General features: G+C 36.8%; 2 protein-coding genes across 4 annotated transcripts in view; one reads left to right on the top strand and one right to left on the bottom strand.

Annotated features, from left to right (window-relative positions):
- LOC117564156 (uncharacterized) overlaps positions 1-9,722 on the top strand; it is a 72,220-nt gene extending 62,498 nt beyond the window's left edge. Inside the window, exon 4 of one of the 2 annotated variants that reach the window (XM_052006305.1) lies at positions 4,173-9,722. In XM_052006305.1, the coding sequence (XP_051862265.1) occupies positions 4,173-5,231 (1,059 nt within the window). In that variant the 3' untranslated portion in view covers positions 5,232-9,722. The remainder of the gene's footprint in view (positions 1-4,172) is intronic. The other variant, XM_034242832.2, reaches the window with a different exon arrangement.
- Positions 9,723-12,386: 2,664 nt separating this feature from the next.
- The window catches only part of LOC117573953 (serine/threonine-protein phosphatase beta isoform), a 34,611-nt gene continuing 21,873 nt past the window's right edge, over positions 12,387-25,124 (bottom strand). Inside the window, exons 3-6 of one of the 2 annotated variants that reach the window (XM_034257522.2) lie at positions 17,102-17,449; positions 15,750-16,093; positions 15,551-15,685; positions 12,387-15,295 (exon numbers count right to left, since the gene is read on the bottom strand). In XM_034257522.2, the coding sequence (XP_034113413.1) occupies positions 15,182-15,295; positions 15,551-15,685; positions 15,750-16,093; positions 17,102-17,449 (941 nt within the window). In that variant the 3' untranslated portion in view covers positions 12,387-15,181. The remainder of the gene's footprint in view (positions 15,296-15,550; positions 15,686-15,749; positions 16,094-17,101; positions 17,450-25,124) is intronic. The other variant, XM_034257608.2, reaches the window with a different exon arrangement.

Genomic DNA, 25,124 nt, shown 5'->3' with positions numbered 1-25,124 from the left:
ATTCATGCACTTCATACTCCAACTATGTTAAAACCTTTAATTTTAGCTACACACTTGCTGTGTTGTTAACTTTGCACTTTATCGAAACCGTCATTTTCGTCAACAACATAATGAAAGCAGCAGTAGCGCCACCTAGTGTGCAAAGTTATTTTCAGTGCTTCTTCTCAAGGTCATTGAGCTTCGTATTTTACTACATATGCGAAGGGTATTTGTGCGTCGAGCAGTCTAGCGCGACTATTACTGCTGTTGTGCACTTTGTGTCCTATTAAATATACATATGCGCATTTATGTGAGCGTCTTTCTCTGTTTGTGTGTGTGTATATTGTTTTTCAGTTTTTATTATCACATTGCGCTGAATTTGTTGTTTTGCTTTCGCTGCTCTCCTTCTTTGTTGTTCCATTTTTTTTATTGGCTTTTCCGTTGGCCTTATAAAATTGTGTTCGCCCAGTTTGCCTTCAAGTTGCCAATAAAAGTCAAAAGTCAAATGCTTACACACACACACACAAATACATATTAAATATATACATGTATATGTATTGTGTGTTGAGCAATTTGGGCAATTGTCCAGCTCTAAAGTGGCTTGCACAGCAACAAGTTCCACAATACTATGAGTGTGTGGAATGGGAGTCGTAAAAGCAGCAAAAGCTGTAGCTCTTGTTGTTGTCGTTGCTGTTGTTGTTGCTGTTGCTGCAGTTGCGTTGCCTGTTAACAGAACAACACACGAATGGCAAAATCGCTTTACTCTCCTTCGACTTTACTCTCCTTCGACTCCTCCATGAAGTAATTCCCGCAAGAATAATGATATATATTTCGCACATTGAGTATTGAGGCAGAGACTCAGAATTTATCAGTTCATTTCATTTGCGTAACTAAAAGTCAATGCTGGAATTCAATCAAATACAAAAAAAAAACCTTTGGAATATGCTTTCGCCCAAGGCATGCTAATTTTCTGAAGTACAATGGTTTTTTTCATAAATGCTGCTAATGCAAGCATAGTTGTGTAAATAATGTCAAGCATATTTCTCCAATTTATTTGGTGAAACATAATTAACGCTGTAGGCTAAACAAAAATATGCAGACTTAAAGCTTAGTTGTAAACTCAGAAGCAATGCACAGCGTTGACCACATATTATGTTGACAAACATTAACATTAAAACTGTGTTCAAATTGTTGTAGAATTAAGCAAAACTGTGAAGAGTATTTAAACCTCATCGTGTATCTCGTTTTGCTGCCAATTGAGAAGAGCAGAGCGAAGTCCCACGAGTGAAAGCACAGCTCACAATGGAATGTTTAATGAAGTTGACAAGGCAAAAAAATATTAGCATATAGTATTTTGTTGGGAGCAAAACTTGATGATTGTGCAAAATGAGCGGACGCAATGAGAAGTAAAAGAAGAAAAGTGAAAGTGAAAGTGAATGGTAGCTAGGCAGCAAAAGCTCAAGAATAAATTGAAGGACAACTGATTAGATGGCAAGCAATAGATTTTTCTCGTGTGTTTCAATCGCATTTCTCAAGAAAGGAATTATAATGGACTACAGTACGCACTCTAAACAAAACAAACTGCAAAATATTTGGCTTACAATTAAATATTATTGCCAACAATAAATTGATTTTTTGACTCACCAGAGAATAGTTCTAAAGCGTTCGTTACAGTGTGATTTTGCTGTACAAATTTAATGCCACTGTAAGCTTGGCAAATATTTATATAAATGGCCAATGTCAACATAAATCTCTGAAATGTTTTATATATAAATAGTAAATACCCTGTATGTAAGAGAATATCAACAATGGATAGCTTCAGTCTGAGTAGTGCGAATGAATATATTTTAAATTCAATTGAAATATAGCAAATTTCATACTACACTATACTATAGAAAAGCTTATCGAATTATTTGTTTATTTATTGCCAATTTATGGGATATAGTTACAAATCCCATTCTCTCTCCCTTTGTGTGTGCTTTTCTATTTTGCTATTGAATTACGCATTCGCAACAAAACAAAACAATTTAATTTCATTTTTCTCTTTAATTTGTGTCTGAATAATTATAAACTGTTGCATTTTATTGGATGCTGTCATTGTCTGGTCACACTCTTTGTGCTTTTTCGGTCAATACTTATGATGTTTTTTTTTTCATCTCCTTTTTTGATTACTGATTTCTGCGCCCCATTATGTGCTTGTGTTGCTCGGAGCGACCTTTTCTGGGCCATAGCTCATTTACGTGTCCTTTACGTGTCTTTCTCTCTCTACGTGTCCGTTCGACTGTCACAAGAGTCGCCACAATGCTTCGATTGCCATCAATTGGACTCTGGGCCATTGGCATTGCCATTTCGGCAGAGCTTGGCCTCCATAAATGGGCCAAATTTCAACTGAAATCTACAGCAGAGCGACGTAAAAAAAGGAAAGTGAAGTGCAGCAACAAATGTCGTATCAATTGCGGGGGCTAGCTCACAACTGCCAACTGCCAACTGGCAACTGCCATCTGGCAAATGAGAGCTGCCAACTGTTCTGTCTGCTATCTACTTTCGTCTGGCTGCCATCTTTTTTCTAGAGATGAGCGGCTGTCTTCAGGTTAACATATTTCAAACACACAACAAAAAATTCAAATTTCATTCAAGACATTTAAAGTTTGATGTAGAGATGTAGGGATTTTAAATGGAAGCTAAATAGCAAATAATTTTCGAGAATAATTACCATCAAATGTTAAGTTGAGCTATTGAAAACTTACAAATTCACTAAATATGTTTGCTTTATTAAATCAATATGAATATTTAACTTTTAGTTAAAGTTGAAAATCAAACATCGTTTGTTATTTCTTAATACTTTTGATTTTTCAATAAACTTTTAAGAAAGAAGCACGCGTGTCACGCACGATAGGACACGACACGCACCCTTCCCTAATCCAATATCCACTGTCCTCTGACCATTGTCCGCATTTATGGACGTAATTGAGTGCATTACTTTTGATTGCCTTGCCCAGCGATAAGGTTGAAATAAGCGCGGCAAGGCAATCAAATAATGCTGCCATCATTTCAGCCTAGACACACGCATACACACACACACACACACATACACACACATATACACACACTCACGCACAGACACTCGAGACACTCGCTGTCGACTTCAAGTGATTCACATGACTTTCTTATGAGCTCTGCCCCTTCGACAACTGCCTCATCTGATTGCCACACCCAATAACTGACCTAACCCCTGACCTAATTGAACTGACTGACGGCAGCGCCAAGTTTTACGAGTATCCGCAAGTTGAAAGTGCAAAACCTGTTGATTAACAAAGGGATCTGCCTTACTTACTGGTAAAGTAGTTCGACATTTTTATAGTAGTTTCATTCTCTAGCCGGACATTGCATTTGTGTTTGAAATACTTATCGAAATAAGCATGTTGAGGAATTCAAATTTGTAAATAAGGTGATATTTATATGTTAGTACAGCTAGTGTTGCCACCTATCATAAATGTATGTAGTGTGGCCACTTTACGAGCAGCCCTAACCACTTGCTGATCAACAAGCTCTAACATCTTGCTGAAAATCAAATCGTTGCCTGGCAGTTGGAAATATTTGTTAATTTAACTGATTGATCGAAATTTATTCAGTGGAAAATATATAAAAATATAGGCCAAGCTGGCAGCGCTTTTTTCTGCATTTGGAATATTTAATTATGGACGTATTTAATGTTTAATAGTAAGAATTTTCAAATAATATATTAAAGAAATGTTTTAAAATTAAAAATTATAGCAGGCCCCATAAAAAAAATTGGCACTAAGAGAAATATACGTTTTCTGGAGGTATTCGCTGAAGGAGTTTTCACTGTACTTCCATTTCAAGTTGTTTTTTTATCTATTTTGCAATTTACTTATCACTAATAATAATGAAACTAACTTATTTTAAGAGAATGCTGTTTTAAAAACAAATTTCAATTACTTGTTGTACTTCAAAATATTTCTAATTTGCAGAGAGTGTGTGCTTCGGTGTCGACTGCATTCATTTCGCACTGTGAATATTGATATAACACTTGCTGCCAGCACCTTGATTGCTTTGCCCCACGGCGCTGACACTAGCCGCTCTCTCTCTCGCTCTCTCCCCTCTCACTATCTCTCTTTCTGTCTCTGTTTTGTTGTAACCAAGTTTCGCCCTCTCTCTCTCACTCTTTGCAGATTTGCGCCATTCAGCACGTGGATGTTTGCATGTTCAACAATGGCAAATTCAAGAATGTCGTCGCCGATTCCGACACCATTTCACCCCCGGTGGATCGCACCGTGCCACCCGGCGGCACCTTGAACACCACCGTCTCGCTGCGTCCGCAACGTGGCCCCACCAAGAACTGGATTGCACTCGAGGATACACTGCAACGCAGCACTGAACCGGATGAAATCACCGGTGCCATTGCCGCATCGGCCATACGCTCGCCGAACTTTGTCATGCAGGCTGCCCAACTGCTTGCCGGTCATCCGCTGGCCAGTCCAGCCATGGCCTTGCCCCAGATGCCACAATCGGCTGGAAGTGTTGGCGGCTCTGGCAATGCTGCAAGTGGAGCTGCCGCTTCCGCTGCTACTGCTGCTGCTGCTGCTGCATCGACTGCTGGCAATGTTGGTGCGGGATTTGTGGATGATCGCAATGTTTTTGCCATCTATGTCTCATACTATGTGAAGGTGAAGCTCACGCTTAGCGGCATGGGTGGCGAACTGTCGCTGAAGCTGCCCTTTGTGCTCGTCCACGTGGATGAGACGCAGCGTCCCGGCTACAATGGCACCACAGCGAACGCCTCCCACACACTCAGCGAACTGCGCATGGAGAAACTGGCGTTGCACGATGTGCCCGCTGGTCGCAAGAATGGAAAACGTTGTGTCAACGCCTCCACATCGACATCGTTTGCCGGCGGCGATGGACCCTCGACAAGTGCTGCAGCTGCAGCAGCAGCGGCCGCAGCAGCAGCCGCCTCATCCGGCGGCATTGATGAGATCGAAATGGATTACATTGAGTCGGTGGAGGATGAGTTCAACATTTGTGTCCCAGTGCCCAGCGGTGGTGCTTCGAATAACAAGCGGCGTCTGCAGCGCAGCGAGACATTGGCCCACGACTATGAGGATAACGAGGAGCAGGAGAATCAGTTGCAGGTGCAGGTGCATCTCGAGCAGCAGGTGGAGGAGGATCGATTGCAGCGCCAGAAGAAGGCAGCCGAGACAGGTGCGGTGCCCAAGACGACCAATGTTTGATTCTGATGGTCACAGATGTTTGCCAAGCGCAAGAAGCCATAAGAAATGCGAATGGATTTGGCCTGGCAGCACTACAACAACAACTACAACTACAACGTAAGCCAATAATCAACACACACACACACCAAAAAAAGAGGAAAAAACTAAAGTCTAGCATAGAGATATTGTACATTCATTGCGCATTCGAGATGAGTATTCAGTTTCGGTTTCAAGGAGGCGACCTCCGACACAGTTCCATTAGCTCTCCCTGCTCCCGCCCCCCATTTAAGAACCCCCCAACATCATGTCCTGTTTCGCGAAAGGAACAAAAGCATATGGCGCATTATATAACTAGCAGAAAGTAGAATTTAAGCAACCTGACGACACAAACTAAGGGAGGGAAAGGGAAAGAGCAGGTCGAGAAAAAGGATAAAGCATATAGCATAACTACTTGTCAACTTGTCGATCGAAAAAAAAAAGTCAGGTCAGTGGCACACCAAAGTGTTTTAGTTATTGATAGAAGTTTAGCAACAACAAAAAAAAAGAAAACACAAAAAAAAAGGATTTGGCGCTAAACGACTCTAATTGGCTCATGTCAATAATAGAATGCATTGCAATTGTAATTGCAATTGCATTTCAAATTGAAATTGGAAATTGAAAATGGAAAATGGTAAATTGAAAAAAATGGACCATTGGGAATTTGAAAATCGAACGTTGACATTTGCGTGAACAGCGATTGCATTTGGAATTGGAATGTCAATCAAAGAAATAGTAAATAGATATTAATCCGAAACAAACGAAAAAAGTGAAGAATACAAACTACGAGTATACAATGATATTAATCAACTATATACTACCATATATACGAAATAACTTATTCGATATTTGGATCGATAATGGCAAAGCAGCGTAAATGAAAAACAAAAGTATTTTAAATATATCTACACATACAGCATACCACTAACTAATTATATATCGATGTATACCCACAAATAGTTCAATGAAATTGACGTTAATATTGATGTGCAAATACTATACAATATACAATATACAACAAATATTGAAAAATCATATGCAATATACATATACACTATATAAATGTAATTCGATGTAGCGAAACAATATTCAGTATACACACAACTTTTAAATGGATCGATATCGATAAGCCATATAAGGTATATTCATAGTATAACAAACATATTCAATTATCAAGATATCACATATGCTATTCGATTATTATTGCGCATACTTTCTTATAGATCAGATATCGAAATAATTCAAACAATATTAATAATCGAGTTTTTAACAAAGAACAACAACAACAAAATGCCCTTGCAGATCGTCCTTAAGAACAACACCAAAAAGAACAAACAACAAACCTGAACATACAATATATACGATAATAGCCAGTGACTGAAAAGTCTTATGAAGAAAACATCCTCGAGTCCAATTATTTCTCAAAATGTTTCCCCGCTATAGGATATACATATAGAATGTACTATAGTTTTTGTGTGTAGGGTTTTTTTCTTCCGATATTTAATTGCTGTTCTCAACGCCAACGTTTCTGCTGATCAGCTGAGTTCACATAGACACAGTTTTTCGTATGATACAGTTAACTGGTTTTTGATAGGTGGTAAACAAATACTAATTTAAGATGATGCTAGATTCAACATTGTATGCTTAAGATAGCCATACAGCATCTGGTTAAAGTTAAGCAAATGAATTACTTTGGTAAATTAATGCACCAACACTCTCTGCTGTAACTTTATCTTTAATGATGTACGAGAGTATTCGTATTATACTCTTATATAGAGTATATTTGCCAGCAAGCAGAACATTTGCATGAGTATCGACGACGAATACGATTTTTAACTTTGATAGGCTTTGCACATGAAGTTAAGTATTTAGGAATTCAAGAATTTTTGCGGTTTCACCTGAAAATGTATTTACAAAAAAAGAAAAAATTAAAATTGCCTCTGACGATAACATATCTGTGAGTTTTCCTATACAATTTTCCACGCGTTTTTTTTTTTCAATTTGATTTTTGCAATTCGATAAAGAAATGTGGAAATAATGATTGGAAAGTTGAGCACCCTTGTGGTTTCTAGTTCACAAACTAATTAAACAGTATTTGCAAACGCTAAAATTGCAAATATTATTAATGTATCAGCGTTAAGTTAAATACAGATTGCATGAATTAAACCATGCTCTGCAATTAGCGGCAGTCACCACATCGAGGCCGACACAAAAGTAATCAAAAAAAAAAAAAAGAAAACAAAAATACAAATACAAATAATTTGATGTTATCTTTGATATATAAAACGAATAGAAATGCGAGAACACTTTCGATTGCGAATATTTCTAATCGTACGTAAGATTGAAAGTATTTATTGAGTTATGCATTTGTAAATGCATTTGAATGTGTGCATGAGACTGAATGTGAATACTTGCATGATAAAATCGAATGAATGTGTTTGAATGTTAGCAATGCTTGTGGGCGCATGTGTTTAAGAATGTGACAGTATGAATGCCAATATTGAAAAACAAACCGAAAAATCGTACATGAATAAGATAATATGTTAATACCAAAGAAAAAAAATGACTATGAATGTGAAAAATGCAAACGAATGTGAATAATAATATGACTATATAAGAAATAAGATGGCTTTGAGTATTGGCATAACTTAAAATATGAAGATATATATTGTAATGCATATGCAGCATATTACGAATATGAATACGACTTTGAAATGAATACAATTATGAACTATGTATGACCATGACTATGAAGACACAAATGAATATGAATATAGTGACTATGATTATGAATATCAATATTAATATACATCCACACACACTCTGACTACAAAGTAGACACATATTAGATACATTCGTGTTAAAAGAAGATGCATTGATATGTAATACTACATCGCAACATCGTAGCTGATTAAGACGATCTCCGCCCGTAAACAAAAGACACCTGATATGCCAACGAAAGCAGATGAATTGTGGATGATAATGATGATATGCCACATTTTAGTAACCAGCAATTGATTGATTCATATACACATATAGTACTATATATAATATATTCATACTCACAAATACAAAAACATATATGCATATGTACTGAATACCAAATGGTGAAATGAAACAATGAAAGAGAAGGGAAACCTACTCGACATTATTTCGATGCGATGAGTGATTCGTCCACTCATTCATTCGTGCATTCATTCATGAATTCATTCATTCATTGGTTAGACACTAGTAACATACTATGCTATGGATTTTAAATGTGTTTTTTCTAGACTCTAAGCATATTTGCAACTAAATGTTCATGTACTTAGTATAAATGTGTGCAATATGCATATTTATGTCTAGTGTTAAAGCGAAGCAGCTGTCATGAATTTATGGTCAACAAAAGGACTAGTCAGTTAAAACTATATTCAAGATGATTTATGCAACTGAATGGCCAAACATTCATTGGTCTTACATGTCAACACAAAAATATCTGTACTCTCAATTTACCCGAAAATATTCAACATACAAACAAGAACAAAATTATATTAATTAAGGCCATAAAGTATTTCAAATATGAACTAAAAACAAAAAACAAAAAAATGAAACTAAAACAAAAAACTGAATGTGATGCATTTCTCTGAGGACACAGAAAAAAATATAAAAAAACAAGAGCTAAAACTATTTAGTATGACTATATTAACTCTTAACACCCCAAATACTATATACATTCATATATATATACATATATATATATATTCGTATATACATATATATATACATGTATATGGATATATCAGTGTATCTGAAATTATATGTGTATTAAATGTATTTAGCTTAAGGCTCATCAAAACTCATCAATGTTTCATCTAGGGAGCTGGACTCTTATAATTCAAAATGTTTTATTCCCCCTCCATCTGTGTATTTTTTCTCCCCATTTTTTTCATTGTTGTTATTTTTTGTTTTTGTTGTTGGCTTTAAACTGGATGGGATTTGATTAATGAATGTCTGGGGTTTATGCAATATATAGGAAGCACGTCATCAAGACCATCCAAAGAAAAACATCGTGAAATAAATGTTAAACATAAAATAATACAAATCCTGCCTTGTGTTTATGTTACAACAGCAAAAGTCACAGCGGGCGTTCCAAAAATATTTGCGTACCATCTAAATTTGGACCATTAACGAATTGTAACTGAATGTGATGCAAGAGCAGTGCTTACAGCAGGACTTGGCATTCGTCCTTAGGGAGCCGATGCTACGACTGTTAAATAGTAGTTGGCAGCACTGTTCGTTAACAGTTGTCCGAAAGCTTTTCGGAGTACTAACAGCATGATGGACCGGTTGTAAGGCTCGCTTTCAAAGTTTAAAGCTCTAAACGGTCAGCTTAAAAGCTTACTGGTTAAAGCACTTGTCGAAGCATACAGTGGAATGCAAATTGTAGAGCGGAAACAACATTCAAGAGCGTGTGAACATGCTCTATTATTCTTGTCATCGCGTGCTTTCCACTTCTGGTGGGACGATGGAGTATTTGAAATTTTAATCTTTTTATAATCTGGTACGCTTGCAGCGTGGCATGAAGATTGTAGAAGTCGATAAAATGTAATTAAATACTTAAACATTACTCACTTTTAAGTGACCCAATAAAAATGATTAATAGCATTTGTATTTAATAAAATAATAGCAAAGTTTATTAAAAAAATTTCATTATATCACAGCAAACTGGAAAATGTAAGTAAAAGTGTTCAATCTCCAAATAGCAAACTTTTTTCAACGGGTAGGTACGGAAAATAGCTAAAAAAAAAATGTCAAGACAGAATATAAATTTAACGTTATGGAAGGCCGAAAAGTGCTTAGTTAGCATTTGAAATACCAGGCGAACATAATCAACAGCAAGCAAAAATTGCTTAGCTAGTTGCGCCATCTTTCGCCCGAAATAGTGAACCCTCAAATGGTGGTACAAGAATTATATTCTTTGGCGCCAAATTTTTTTTTTTTTTTTTATAAAAATAATAACGAAGTGATAACAAAGATATGTGCACTATTACCTAACTGGGAAACTTAAACAAATCAGAAATATTAAACAGAAAATTAATTATTTCAGCAGCACATAATAAATATAAAGTAAATAAAGATTGTATAAATTGAACCTAAGGATATTCGAGAAATGTATGTATAGTATCGCTGTTAATTATTAGGTCAAGACCCGAGCCAGCAGGTCTTTTCGATGATATCGTTTTAGTCTTCTCCTGACTGTAGTACGATGACTTGGCGTTAGGCGCTTAGCCAAGCTGTTAGGGTGACCTCCAAGCCTCTCTGTATATTTTTGTGCAATTGTCTGTATTCTATCGCCAATTTTTGGTACTTTGAGGTCGCGCTCGATGTCCGCCGTTCTCATGTACCAAGCTTCTGAGATCCGCCTTAGCGTCTTTGCTTGAAGTACTCGTATTTTGTTGAGGTGCGTTTTACCTGTGATACCGTACACCTGTAATGCGTAGATGAAATGTACTTGAAGACTCGAACCTTATTGTCCAGCGAAAGCTTGTTTTTAGCGGAGAGTAGCCAGGACATACGATTTACCTTGGTTCTATAACAATTATGCAGCAGTGACTCGAGCCCATTCCTGAAATGCATCTAGATATTCTTGGAGACCTACTTTTGCCAGATCTATGGAACTGTTTTTGGTGAGCACCGCAGTATCGTCAGCGTAGGTTTCAACAAGCGTATTCCTTCGTGTAAGTGCAAGTGAGATATGAAATCTAATTTGAGAAGCTAGTTTAAACATTTTGCAGTTTTAAAACTTACTTTTTGACTGCGCAATTTATCAATCACAGCTGCCTGATGAAAAATCCATTGCATACTTTTACAGCCATCTCTCAAATTGGAGGCAGTTTTCAAAAATCATGGCATACTTTCGGGGGCACTGTGAATGCCAAAAATATTGCCAGAAACAATAAAGTCCTTGATATCTCCGAAACTACAAGGACGATTTGGATGTCCTTTGGCATGGTGAAAGATCTAATCAAAAGTCCTTGATTGACACTAGTTTCAACCGGATCCTTTAAAGGATTTCTGAGATATCAACAAATTTATGTATACGAAAAATGACGTTTATCTCCGCTCCTGTAAGGACTTTCGTCCTTTTTCCAATTGATTCTTTAATTTCGTGTCAAGAGCTACCCGTATGCCAAAGGACATCTGCCTAGTCCTTCAAATGGCTGAGTTATGGCGGATTTTCGGACTTGCAGTCAATTTTTCCATGCCTCCCCCTTGCAAAATTTAAGTTGCCTTTTTTGAGAATATTTCTGTTGCATACTTTTAGGTTTGTCATTTAATATGATCATAATTATAGAAAAATGCTCATAACTCCGCCATATCCTGCCGCAGGATGTCAGGACATGTCTCGTTCGCATCGCTAGGACGAACTCTATCGATCGAAACAAATAAAAAATATCAATTTGTTAACGAATTTGATTGTTCTTTCAATGACTTTCAAATTTCGAATTTAAAAATGGCGAAAAAAAAAATTGTTGGGGATGCTTCAGCTTGCATGGTCTTATACAAGTGACTTACTATGTTTCTGCTTGCTGCTGATTTATGTCCGCCTGATATTTCAAATATTGATTTGGCACTTTTTAGACTTTCGTGGCGGTTGCAAGAAGCCAACACCAGCAACAACAAAAACTATAACATCAATAATTACAACAACGGACACGGCGGACATGGCGGACAGAGCGGACAGAGTGGGCAGAGCAGACACGGCGGACAGAGCCATCTATCGCAATGTATATGTAAGCTGCTGCAGAAAATTTAAAGTTTATTGTAACCGACAGAAAGGCAAACCCGTTAAAACTCAAAACTAATTATTTTTATTACAATCTGCATTTTTATCTTATCTCTGTTAAATCTTGAAAGATCTTTCCTGGACTTACCTTTTTGTAACCAGGACACCTAGTTCTATCGATTGACATTACCGATCGATAGGGAAATTACTTGTGACTTGGGAAAGGGAATAATAAACGAATTGATTTGTTTACATAAATTTTTAATAATTTTTATTTGATTTTTAATAATAAATATATTAAATTATTTATTTTCTTTCATTTTTATAATTTCTTTTTCTTTTCTTTTTATAATTTTCCGTCCTATTGGAATCCATTTTGTGGTGCGCTTGGTTTTTTGTTGTTTTTAATTTTTTTTTGCTCAACCACAATAGTTTTTCTCTTTGCGTAGTTATCATATTTCATTATCTGAGTATGTGTGGTGTATTGGTATGAGTGTGTGTATGTATTAACTCATGCTTACATAGACATCGACATACACAGACCGACACACGAGCAGATCAATTTGAAGATCAATATTAAAATCATTTGGTTAGCTACATAAAAATGATTATGTCGATAAGCAGCAGAATTGAAACAGTTAACAAATTGAAGGAGTTAAGTTAGTGGTAAAAGCGTACAGAAACGAATATAACATGTCGCATGTTGCACGTGGCAAGTATGAAACACAATGGTTTTTCCTCATTGTTGATGTTATTAATTGACTCGAATGCGATTTCATGCAGATCTCTCAAACCGCATGAAATGCAGTTAAGTATGCCGTTTCTAGTCACATATAAAATGTATTTATATATTGTATATATCTATGATGTATGTATGTATGTCTATATATATGTATAGATATATCTTTTGATGCTCCTGATGTATATGTATATATTTTTAAGTTTTCGTTACACCTTCGTTACTCATTCGATTCAGATCTTATCTTTTTGTTTATATTTATATTCTTTTTAATTTTTTGATTTGGGAGGCAAAAAAGGCACTACTATCTAATAAGTTAAGACGATAATGACCAAAAATAAGTTAGTAATGTATATATAAATATATATATATATACATAGATGTAGTATATATGTATAAGCCTGTTATATAGTCAGTTTTCAACTTGTGTTCTAATTTCGAATTTAAAAAACATGCACAAAAATTGGTGTTTCAAGTACTCGAAGTAATGCTTAAAAATTCGTTTAAAATTTCTAATTTCTCTTTTTTTTACTGTTACACGCTCCATATTCGTTTTTCCTACATTCATCATTATCTACGTCTACGTTTATCTTCTTCGATTTGATTTGCTTTTGTTTCGTTAATGAGGCAAGTTCAAAATGTTAGGCATATGGTTGATGATGATTATTCGTTACTTGTTTTTTTTTTCTTTTTTTTTTTAGTTTATTTCGATGCGATCCAATTCACGTTTCAAATGAAAAATGCTCTACGCTCAACTGTTGCTGTCGCTGTTTTGTGTTACTGTTAACTCATTTGAAGGGAATGGAAACAACGACTTAACATCATGATTAACAAACAGAAGTTGTAAATGCGCCCATTTACATCACCTACACAATTTAAAATTGTATTTGTATTTAGATTTATTTAATATGCTTTGTTTTCTTCATTTTTTTTTGTTTTGTTTTTGTTTTTTGCAGTTAACAGTTTGTTTTTAAACCTATTTTTTTTTATTTCTTTTTAGTATATATGTATATTTAAATATTCATTTATTTTGTCACTTGCAAAAAAAAAATATATATTTATATTTATACGTATAGTATTTACGGTTTTAATTTCTCTTTCGTATTTTACGATTAGCTTTAAATACATTGTAAGGATTGCAATAAATTAGTTAAACAAATCGATAAGAACAAAAAGAGAAAAAAGGGAGGAAAAAATATATATATAAATTTCATAATGATAATAAATTAAACAAATAAAAAAAATACACATAGTTTAACTGCCTTACGTTTAAGTCGTAAACTTTTCAAAGTTTTCTTATTTTTTCCTTTAGTTTTTTTTTTGTTTTTGTTTTGTTAGACAACAATAAAGTTTTTTTTTTTTTTTAGCTTTTGTTGATAATTAAATGATAAACTACGTTTAGTTGCTTCTCTAGAGTTTCATATCTTGCTCTTATTGTTTTTCCATTGTTGTTGTTGCTGCTGCTGTTGTTGTTGTTGCTGTTGTGGTTGCAAACACTGCACACGTTACCTTTGAATTATTTGTTTTTATTTTGTTGCATACTCTTGCATTTTGGTTGGTAGTACATACATATAAGTAGATATCGTATATAGTTTACATTAATATATAATATATATGCCTATATAAATTCATTGCTTTAATCGCTGTACTCTTTTCGCGTGTGTTTCTTTGTGTGTTGTGTGTGTGTGAGTGTGGATTGTGTTTTGTTTTGTTTAGTTTGAGTGGCTGGGGCGGGGTGACAAAGGCATGGGGAGAGGGGAGAGGGGAAGAGGACGACAATCAATCAATTGTGTAGTGTCTGTTTTTGGCCAATTGTATTTTGAATTGCGAACAAGATTTTTATAAACAAATGCGAGAACTTAAGTGTTTCTGTTTCCTTCTCATGTTGTGTGTGTGTGTAATGTGTAAAGTGTAGTGTAGAGTTGTGTCGGTGTTTTTATATGCATATAGCAACATGTATGTACATGTAAAGTAAATAAATAATATAGAATTTGTATACAGGTAATGATAACATACATATACACTCGATTCAAACAGATATCTCTCTTCATCACATCTGTTTTTGTTTTCTTTTTTTTGTTTTTGTTTTTTTTGTCAACGCATTTTTCATTTCTTTTGTTTTTACTCTGCACTTGAATTTTGTTTGTTTGTTTTTATCTGTTCATATTTTTTTCTGTTTTTTTTTTTTTTTTTTGCATTTTTACTTTGATTTTGCTTTCCAACTAGTTAATTACTTGCACACATTTAATTTTGACATTTTAATTTGTATAATATATAAAAGTTATTTATGATGTATTTCGTGTTATTTCTTTGTTTTGCTATTTGCGGTTGCTGTTGTATTTGTTTTTGTTGTTATTTGCTGTTTTTTTTTTGTTTTTCTTTTTTTTTTTTGAGGTTGAACCTTTAAGGAAATGGAAGCGGATGGATATATTATTTCTTCTTGTTGGTCGCCAACATTGGAGCGCTGCGCTGCGGTGTTGTCGGCCGGGATGAGTTCATGCCGCTGTACAAATACTTCGCCTTTTTCTCCGATGGTTTCAAGATCTGCAAAAGGAAGAGACACATTAGTATTTAAGTTCAACTAATCGTAAAAAGTTTGATATTATAGAGCAACAGTTAAAAGTATTTAAGAATACATTAAAACTACTAATTTTGTTGCTTGTAAATAGTTTCCTTATTCATCATTTGCAATAAAAGATTTATTTCAATTTCATCAAAATAATTATTATATTTTAAGCTGTCCTCATATTTTAAAATATTTGTTTGAGAACCGGTTTATGTCGTTTAATCGAAACTTACCTGGAATGAGCACATGAGCGTGTCGTCCACGGTCATCATGCCGCCAGCATTATCGAATTCGCCGCAATAGTTGGGCGCCGAGAACAGTGTGACCAGCTGACGGCGCGCAAAGAACTCGTAACCATCCTCGACAACCTGTGGAAAGTGCGATCAGTTAACACAGAAATTCGGTAGAAGTGAATGAGTGATATAAACTTACCTGATGTGCACGACAAATCAAGTCCAGCTCGTGTCGATTCAAGAACTTTGATACAACATCAACGCCAAAGGTGAAGCTGACGCCACGATCGTTTTCGCCCCAACCCTGGACATCCTTGTCGGGATCACTCCACAGCAGATCGCAGAGCAGCCCAGTGTCGGGCACATCTGTGGGACGCATCAGACGGCGTATCTGCTCCATGCCCTGCAGATCGGGACTGAGACCGCCGTGGCAGCAGAAGATCTTCTCGTCAATGATCGCGGCGACGGGCAGACAGTTGAAGCAGTCTGTGAAGGTCTTCCAGAGTTTCACATTGTAGCGACGCTTGCACTCATCGTAAAAGCCTGTGAACGAAAAGTTCATGTAAATATATTTCTGAATAGATTCCAAAAAGTATTAACAAACTATTGCAAACAATTTTAACTAATCCCAATTCGCAATTAAGTAAATTGTAGCAAAATTTGGTTTTTGGTTACAATTAACATAATATCCACATGCGATCTACATCCGACTAAAGTTTGTCTTCATAGTTTTAGCTGGCATTTAAGATCTTATTTAATCGCAGATGTTTATTTATGCGGTCCACATACAATCCACATGCGATCCACAAATTAGTAGTTGCTATTTCAGTTGCATTTCAGCACTAATTTCACCAAGATACTTATATATACAATCCACATAACATTCACATGTGATCCACAAGCTACTAAAGGTATAGATTATATATTGTAGATAGCTGGCATTTAAGATCTTATTTAATCGCAGATGTTTATTGATGCGGTCCACATACAATCCACATGCGATCCACAAATTTGTAGTTGCTATTTCAGTTGCATTTCAGCACTAATTTCATCGAGCTACTTATATATACAATCCACATAACATTCACATGTGATCCACAAGCTACTAAAGTTATAGATTATATATTGTAGATAGCTGGCATTTAAGGTCTTATTTAATCGCCGATGTTTATTGATGCGGTCCACATACAATCCACATGCGATCCACAAATTCGTAGTTGCTATTTCAGTTGCATTTCAGCACAAATTTCATCGAGCTACTTATATATACAATCCACATAACTAAAGTTATAGATTATATATTGTAGATACATTTTTAGCCCTGATTACATCATTGATGCTTGTTGAAGCAGTTCACAAAACAACCACATAGCATCCACAAGACATGAAACTATTAATCTAAATTGATTGTTGATGCACTACCTCTAAAATGTGAGCTCAACTTGCGACAAACGCTGTTCTACAATCACAAACAATTCTTGACAGCGTCTTATAACGTAAAATCCACAAGCAACTATAGGAACTTGCCATCCTCTCATCATCAATACTTACCATAAATTCTATTAATACTGGCGCACTCGTGATTGCCGCGTAACAAAAAGAAATTCTCCGGATATTTGATCTTGTAGGCCAGCAGCAAGCAGATCGTCTCCAGCGACTGCTTGCCCCGATCCACATAATCGCCGAGGAACAAATAGTTGGCGGCGGGCGGAAAGCCGCCGTATTCGAACAGGCGCAAGAGATCTGTGTACTGGCCATGGATGTCGCCGCAGATGATCAGTGGCGCCTCCAGCTCCAGCAGTATCGGCTGTTGCAAGAATATCTCGCGCGACTTCAGACACAAGCCACGCACCTCGGCCTCCGTCATTTGCACCTGTTTTCCGGTGCGGCAGCTGCGCACTGAAATATCCAAAATCAAATTTCTCATTAATAAAATGCTGACTTGTTGTTCTCTTTTGCTTTGCTTAATTGCAAAAATAACTAAATCAATTTAAATGCTAGCATAATTAATTGTGTGTTGAAGAACGGGGGGAACTGGGGAGGCGGCAACACGGCACAAACTAGATTATCAACACAAACACGGGGGGCGGTAAGGGTAGGGGGTGGGAGGTAAACAATATGTTGAAAACATTTGCTGTTGTTGTTCTCTTACAGTCGTTGTTGCTGCTATTGTTATTGTTATTGTTGTTGTTATTGTTATTGCTGCTGGCAAGCTAAAGGAAATTGTTGCCTACTTTGTGGCGCAAAAGAAGCGAAAAGCGTGCGGATTATAATTGTGGGTGGAACTGTGTAGGGCGGGGGATGGGAGACGGGGAACGGGGCATACTACACGACCTTCAAATATGCAACACAAAAGCGCAATGTGTATGTGCATGAGTGTGTGTGTGTGAGTGTGTCTGTCATGTGTTGAGCTTTCAGTTCAGTTTTCATCTATTTTTACGGCGCACATGTCAACGCTTCCAAGATTATTTCAAGCGCAATACACCATTTCAATTGCATAAGCCAACAACAGCGAAGCCCAACAAGTGGGCGTGCCAACGCCTACAACACCCATACACATGCACATTCGTCTGTCATTTACTTTGAAATTAATTTTTCGTTTTCATGTTTTCATCTGCCTTCTCAGCAGCAGTGAAAAAGGGAAAAAAGGCAACATGCTCCTCCGTTGGGAATGCAAGTAGGTCGCCCACTCACACACACACACACACTCACACACACACACAAACACATTCGCTCGCAAATAACAAAAAATTTAATTAAATTTGCATACAGAAAACAAAGCAGAAAAAACACAAGCAAGCAACACAAACAAAAAACAAACAAAAAATAACGAGAAAACAAAAAAAAAAAAAAAAACGAGAATGGTGTGTCAGCATTTGGCCTGAAATGCAGCAGCTGAAAACGAACTTGGCCACATTTCAAATGAAGCGATGGCATCCGGGTCGCGGCGCTTCACATTTTGTGTTGCAAGGAAAGAGCTGCTGCTGCTGCAGCAACACACAACACGTCGACAATGCAATGCGACGCCATGGGAAGCCACCAAATGGTCAGCCAACAGTCGGTTCCCAGTGCGAGAATTCAGCAAATGGAGAGGGAGAGAGTGAAAAAGTGTTGGAATGGGAATTGAAATCAAGAGCAGGATTTGCTGGCCAGCTGCTGCAAAGTGCTGTTTGCAATTGCAATTGCATCAACTGTGATTTTATAATTAATCATTCGAGCAGTAGACAAAAAGACACGAACACTCTTCTAACCAAATACTGCTGCATATGAATACCATTCATAATTCTAACAAATAAACAATTTTAAGCCATACATTTGAGAGACAGTTGAAATATTTGGTCTTAAACGACATACGGCATTTATTTGCTGTCATCTTCATTAGCATAGCCTGGCACATCCGGATCTTAAGATAGCCACTTTAACTGTGTGTTGCTGTGTTTAGAAAGCGCAGATAAACACTAAATTATGCGCAGCAAAGGTTGCGCCATACATATGTTGAATCGAGTCGAGACGCAACTCAACTCAAGAAGCAACACACTCTTCTTATGCTCTAGGACAATAACGGCAGCTGGCAGCTGCTTAAAATCTGCAGCATACTTTCGGGCGCTCGCTGCATAATTCAACACCAAATCTAACAGAGAGAGAGAGAGAGAGAGAGAGAGAGAATGAGAGAAAGAGTGCGAGCGAAAGGGCGTTCAGTTGAAGGACCCTCAGATGTAACTCCCGAGTGCTTCCGTTCCGCGCATAAATTATGCAACAGCTGCTCCACTTTGTCTCCGCTTTTGTCTCTCTGACTTAAGCGAGTGTTTGCGTGTGTGTGAGTGTGTGTGTGTGTTTAAGTTATGTGCAAAAATTCACTGGATTGCTTTGGTCTGTCATGATTTGTGTGGATTTAACAGATGGAATGTGTTATATTTCTTACATTGTATGTGCCTCATTTCATATGCGCATTAAACAGCTGATCGCTGATTAAATACTTTTCGCAAATGCGGCGAATTTACTAAATATACATAAGTATGTTAATAATAATGTGAACAGAAATCAGAAATCTTAGACTCATCACACTAGTTTCATTTGCTAAAGCATAGAATTGATCTGTTAATATTTCAATGTTAGAAATATAAAACATTTCTAATAAGAATTAAATCGTTTTCCAACATGTTTAGCACTATGATTCGTTGCCATTAAACTAAGAACTATTGTTTTTGTTTTTTAACTTTATACAATAATTTAATTTCAGCTGCGAACTTAAAACTCAAGACAAATTCTTAGCATCTGTTCTTTGTTTGCTATTGCTTAAATTTATTAAGCTTATAATCCTAATATTCCATTTCCAACTAAAGTAGCGAGTAATTAATGAAATGCGGTTTTTGATAAAAGGTAAAAAGTCATAATACAATAATAAATCTAAATTATTGTATACAATTTATCCTTTCTTTACTAAATATGTGTTGCCCATTAAATACAATTTATGATTTGAAATAAACTTGTCCGCTTTTAAAGAATGAATTTGTAATGTTCTTCATAAAAATAACTGCCAAAGCATTCAATCTGCTTCAATCAGAGCAACTTTAGTGTTTAGTTTCAACGAGATCTGTTTCACAGTTTGCTCAGCGTTGCAACAATAAATGTCCGACGTTAATGCAGAAAACAACACAGAGGAAACCAGAGAATGGCAGTCGATGAAGAGACACGAGAAAATAGCACACAGCGAGCTAGAGAAACAGACAGAAAAGAGAGCGAAAGAGAGAGAAACAACGGTCGAGAGACAAAAGCTATACACATTTATTTAGCAACCGACCGACGACTCGCATATCTCTATGCAAATTTCCGCAGTGCAACAACCGCTGTCAACCACAAGATACCCTTTCTCCCCGTTCCCCTCCCTCCGTCCCACAACAACCCACTGCACCTTCCCCTGTGGCCTCCTCACGTTGCGCTAACCAACAGACATTTGTCAGCATAATACAGACATGCAGAGCAAAACGGCAGCACGGCAAGGAAAAAAAAAAGACTTTTCACAAAAAACAAAAAAATGCGGGGGTAAAAAAGAACTTTTTATGCGTAAGCAAAAAAGACGCGCGTGTTTGTTTTTCATGCATTTTACATGAGAGACAACGCTGAGCACGTGCCACCCTCCACACACACACACTGACACACATATGCATTATGGCTGACAAAGCAAGCAGCAACAACAGCAACAGCAGCTGTCGCCGCTGTCAGTCAGTCAGTCAGTCAGTCATTGGACCAGTCACAACTTTCTATCTCGTGCACCCCCTTTTCGGCCCCCCACCCCGTGTTTCCTCTCTCTGCTTAACTGGTTCATCATGATTAACATTTCGTCCTCTTCCGCGCTGCTTCCCTCAGCCCCTCAGACCCCCGTCCAACCCGCATTCATCGCTCACGACACAAATTAAAAATGGTAAAGATATTACACGTGTCGTGGTCTTTGCGACGCGATGGGCGAAGGGAGGAGCTAGGGAGGCATAGAGGCGTGGCTGGCTGACAGTGCAGATGATGGCTCAACTTACACGCAGCGCTGCAAAGTATGCAATATTACAGCGTTTAGTCGACAAGCTGCGCACAGTGGGACGAAATGTAAGATAACTAAATATTCCCTGTATTATAAGTTATTCATACAAAAAGTTGCTTTAATTAAACAAAAATTGAATAATTTAACACTAACACATATAAATTATATTACAACAGAAACTCAACGAATAAAATTTATAATTAGTTTGACAAAATACATTAAATATAAAATAAATTGTGGATAATGACGATAAACGACAAATCGATAAAAAAAAGCATTAAGTTTAAGTTATAATTAATTTGAAAGAATTTTTTAGATCTAAAATAAATTCAAATTAAAAAAGGCAAACGAACCATGCTGACATTAAAACATTGCTTTACACTTTTCAGCACCTTTACTTTATATTACAAAACTCGATCAAAGCCCTAACAAAGACCACAATTGTAGAAATCCTCAAAAAGAATTAAAAAGTGAAATCTATATTGCATAAAGCCAATCATAATACTTTTCACATTGTGCATTAGTTTTACTCACATTAAATATGGCTTTAATTTATTTCAATTGCAATATTTATAACTGACAACAAAAGCTCTCAAAAATTACGATAAATCATGCACTTTAAATATTTACATATTAAATATAAAAAAAAAGCAAGAAGCGACACTGTCGCAATTTCTCATTTGAAATTCACTAAAATCTGATTTAATCTCTCTCGCACACACACACACACACACACACACACACACAAATTTGTCTATTTGGTAGCTTATCGACTTTTGCATAATGTCAAAGTAGAGTGAAAAATAAATTATAGCTGCAATATGCTTTTAGCGTATACATTTGATTCGATTTGCAAGAAAATTTGCAAATTCTTGCCTGAGCACATATTCGACTTCTATATAAACCAGCCTGAATGTCAGCTTGCCTGACTTTCTGTCCGTCCGTCCGACTTTCCGTCCGACTGTCTGTCTATCTCTATCTGTAATGTATAAGCGTGCGTGTGATGTGCTTGGTGGAGATGAAAGCGCCTCGAGCTGGGCCATTGTAAATAAGTAAGATGTCGTCGAGGAGATGATGTCGTCTCTTCGCACTTTTCGTCTCTTCGCACTTTTGGGCTTAATGAAAAATCTGCCAGCCATTTCATGACCCGATTACAACTCGACACAACTCTTCAAGCGACACTGGCAGCAGTCAGCAATCCCAAAGAGGGATTGTGCATAGAGCTCTGGTCGCCAAACTGGAGCAGAAGTTAAACATTTTTGCCGCTGCTTGAGCAAACTTGCAAAAAGCAAAGAGGAGACGCGGGATGCGGCAAACTTCCGTGTTGGGGGGCGGGCGAAAATGTTTTAAGCCATTTAGAAGGAGATGGCTAAAAGCTGAAAAGCCCAATGCCCAAAGCCCATCAGACCACCAGACACGACAGAGAACAGAACAGAGAACAGAGACAAGGAGCTGCGGGCATGTAACGAAACATAACGGCAGCAAAAAGCAAATTAACTGAAAAGGCTTTTGCGAAATGAAGGCAACCAAGATAAGGCGACTGCTGCGGCTGTTTTAGCGTCTGCTCCTGCTGCTGCTGTTGTTGACGGTTTCAGCTAAACAGGCCAAAAGCCAAAGCAAAGAGTGCAGAGAACAGACCAGACAGAGACAGACACGGAAGCTGAAAGCTTTGCATATCCTGCACAGCACAGTGCAACCATCCGTGGCATGTGGCATGTGGCATGTAGCTGTAGCAGAGTTGCATTTGCTTTTGCGTTGACTTCTTCGTGTCAGTAGCATCATGGGCAAATTTGATTTTCGAATATTTGCGGTTAGTTAAAACAATTCCCAGCAGCTAAAGGCTTAGCTTTGGTTTCTCTAGCACATTTGTTACATTGTCTTTAAGTTAGGAAATAAGTTCTAAAGGCTTGCAACAACTTTTCTTGTATGCACTTAACTTTAAAGCTGCCCTAACTTTGCTGAGAGTTACTCGACTGTATTCGATTGCAGCTCTCTTTATGTGCTATTAACATCACTTCAGTGTAATTGAGGTTTTCAATTACATCCTACTCTGAAGATATTTGTTGTAGATTACGTTAAGTTCCTATGAATATTTTACACCACTGATTAAATTACTTTAATACTACCATTTCACTATAATTAATTTTTAGAATTTTAACAACAATTTGAATGTATCTCTTAAATTTTCCCCTATATGGTTGGTTTTTTTTACATTATGTTGAATTATGTTTAATATAATATTTTACAGTACTGTAAAACCAATGTTAAATACTTTACAACTGTTCATCATTAAAAGTAAAGCAATGTTCCCTATTATGTTAAGTTGCTGTTACAAAAATGTTAAAATTATGTTAACAACTTTACGACCATTGTAAACGTATTTAACTATTGTTAATCAGCAACTTCAATGCATCTAGCATCGCTACAATGCTCAGTTATAATATATAATTCATATTAACACAATGTTAAATCAATGTTAAGCATTTGACAGCATATTTTAGCTGTAATATGCCAAGGCAATTTATCAAAATTGTTGAAATTGTTGAGCTATTAACCACTTTCCCTGAACATTCCCCAACAATTCCAATTACAATTTTGACCAAGTGAATTCCCTTGCTTCACACATTATTAATGTTAATAATTTATAGCTGTGCATAACGTGGCAGAGGAGCAAACCTTTTAAGCGCTTAACAATGTGCAAACTGTGACAAACCCAATCAACTTTCAATCAAATGCCTTTTCCATCTTTGGGCTGGACACACAGAGCAGTTTGCATTGCCTACATTCAACATATGTGCAATGGTCAGCTTAAAATTTAATTAACAGTTTGGTCAGCATATAAAACAAACACACACAGACACACACACACACACGCACACACACACATACGGTGAAGAGCAGCTGCAGCTGAAGTGAACCACAATCACATTGACCCACATTCGGTACTTTGATTCAATTAATGCCCATTTTGGAGGCACCCCACAGTGAGAGCGAGCGAGCAAGAGAGAGTGAGAGAGAGAAGCACAGGCCTATAAAAAACGAGGGAGAGCGAAAAACAAAGAGCGGGAGACTTGGGTTGACCTTCAGTTTAGCAATCGATAAAAAGAACAAAAAAAAAGTACTCGGGTCTCTTTGGGACTGTCTGGAGAAGCGTGTGGAGTCAAACATGGTGGTAATTACAGCTGATTACAGGGTTCAATGCTGAAACGTCCTTTCTTTGCATACCCTGCAAGCCATAAAATGCTACAGCGAGGCATACACAACTGACAAATAAGATAGCAAAAGTTTACTGACTAAGAACAAGTCGTCAATCAATCTCTTAAAAACTTGGCCTGGACATTTTTAAAGTTACTTTAAGAAAACTTTATTTCTGATATTATAAATAAAACCTGATTTTCTAAGTCAAACCTTAACTTTAGTTTAGCTATTTTCCAAATTTCTGAACTATTTCCCAGAGATTTTGCAATTTACTATGCGATGATTTCCTTTACAACGTTTTGACTTTAATCTTAACTTATAATCTAGCTACTCTGAAAATTTCATGCCAGTTACTTGGCATTCATAACTGTACGATGATTTCGCTTGCTACAGCGTATCTATGTCAAAGGCAAATTTGAGCTCAAGCTCTTTTGGGTTTTCAGCTGGCTCCTTAGCTTCACTTTGCCTTTGGCTCCTTGCGAAAACACAATTTGCATGAAACTGTTGTCATTAATTGCCACGCCCTGCCTCCCCAGTAAAAGAAGGGAGGGGGAGATGGGCGACTGCCGTCGGCCTTTGCGTGCTCAAGTTGAAATTCCAGCAAAATGAAGCAAAGATAACAACGACAACGACGACTATAACAATAACAATAGCAATAGCAACAACAACAGCAACAGCAACTAAAACAACAACAACAAGGATAAACGCCTTTGGGGCTAGCGAACGTTGATTAAGGACAAGTGCAAAAAGAATTTTCGTTTTAAATTGTTTCGTGGCAAAGACGCCGCCTGTAACTGAAACTGAAACAGAAACTAGACTAGGCAAAATGCATATTAGACATAC

Source organism: Drosophila albomicans, chromosome X (assembly GCF_009650485.2).
Source record: "Drosophila albomicans strain 15112-1751.03 chromosome X, ASM965048v2, whole genome shotgun sequence".
NCBI classification, from domain to species: Eukaryota; Metazoa; Arthropoda; class Insecta; order Diptera; family Drosophilidae; genus Drosophila; species Drosophila albomicans.
The sequence above is the reverse complement of the archived record's forward strand: the minus strand, read 5'-3'. Positions and strand labels throughout refer to the sequence as shown.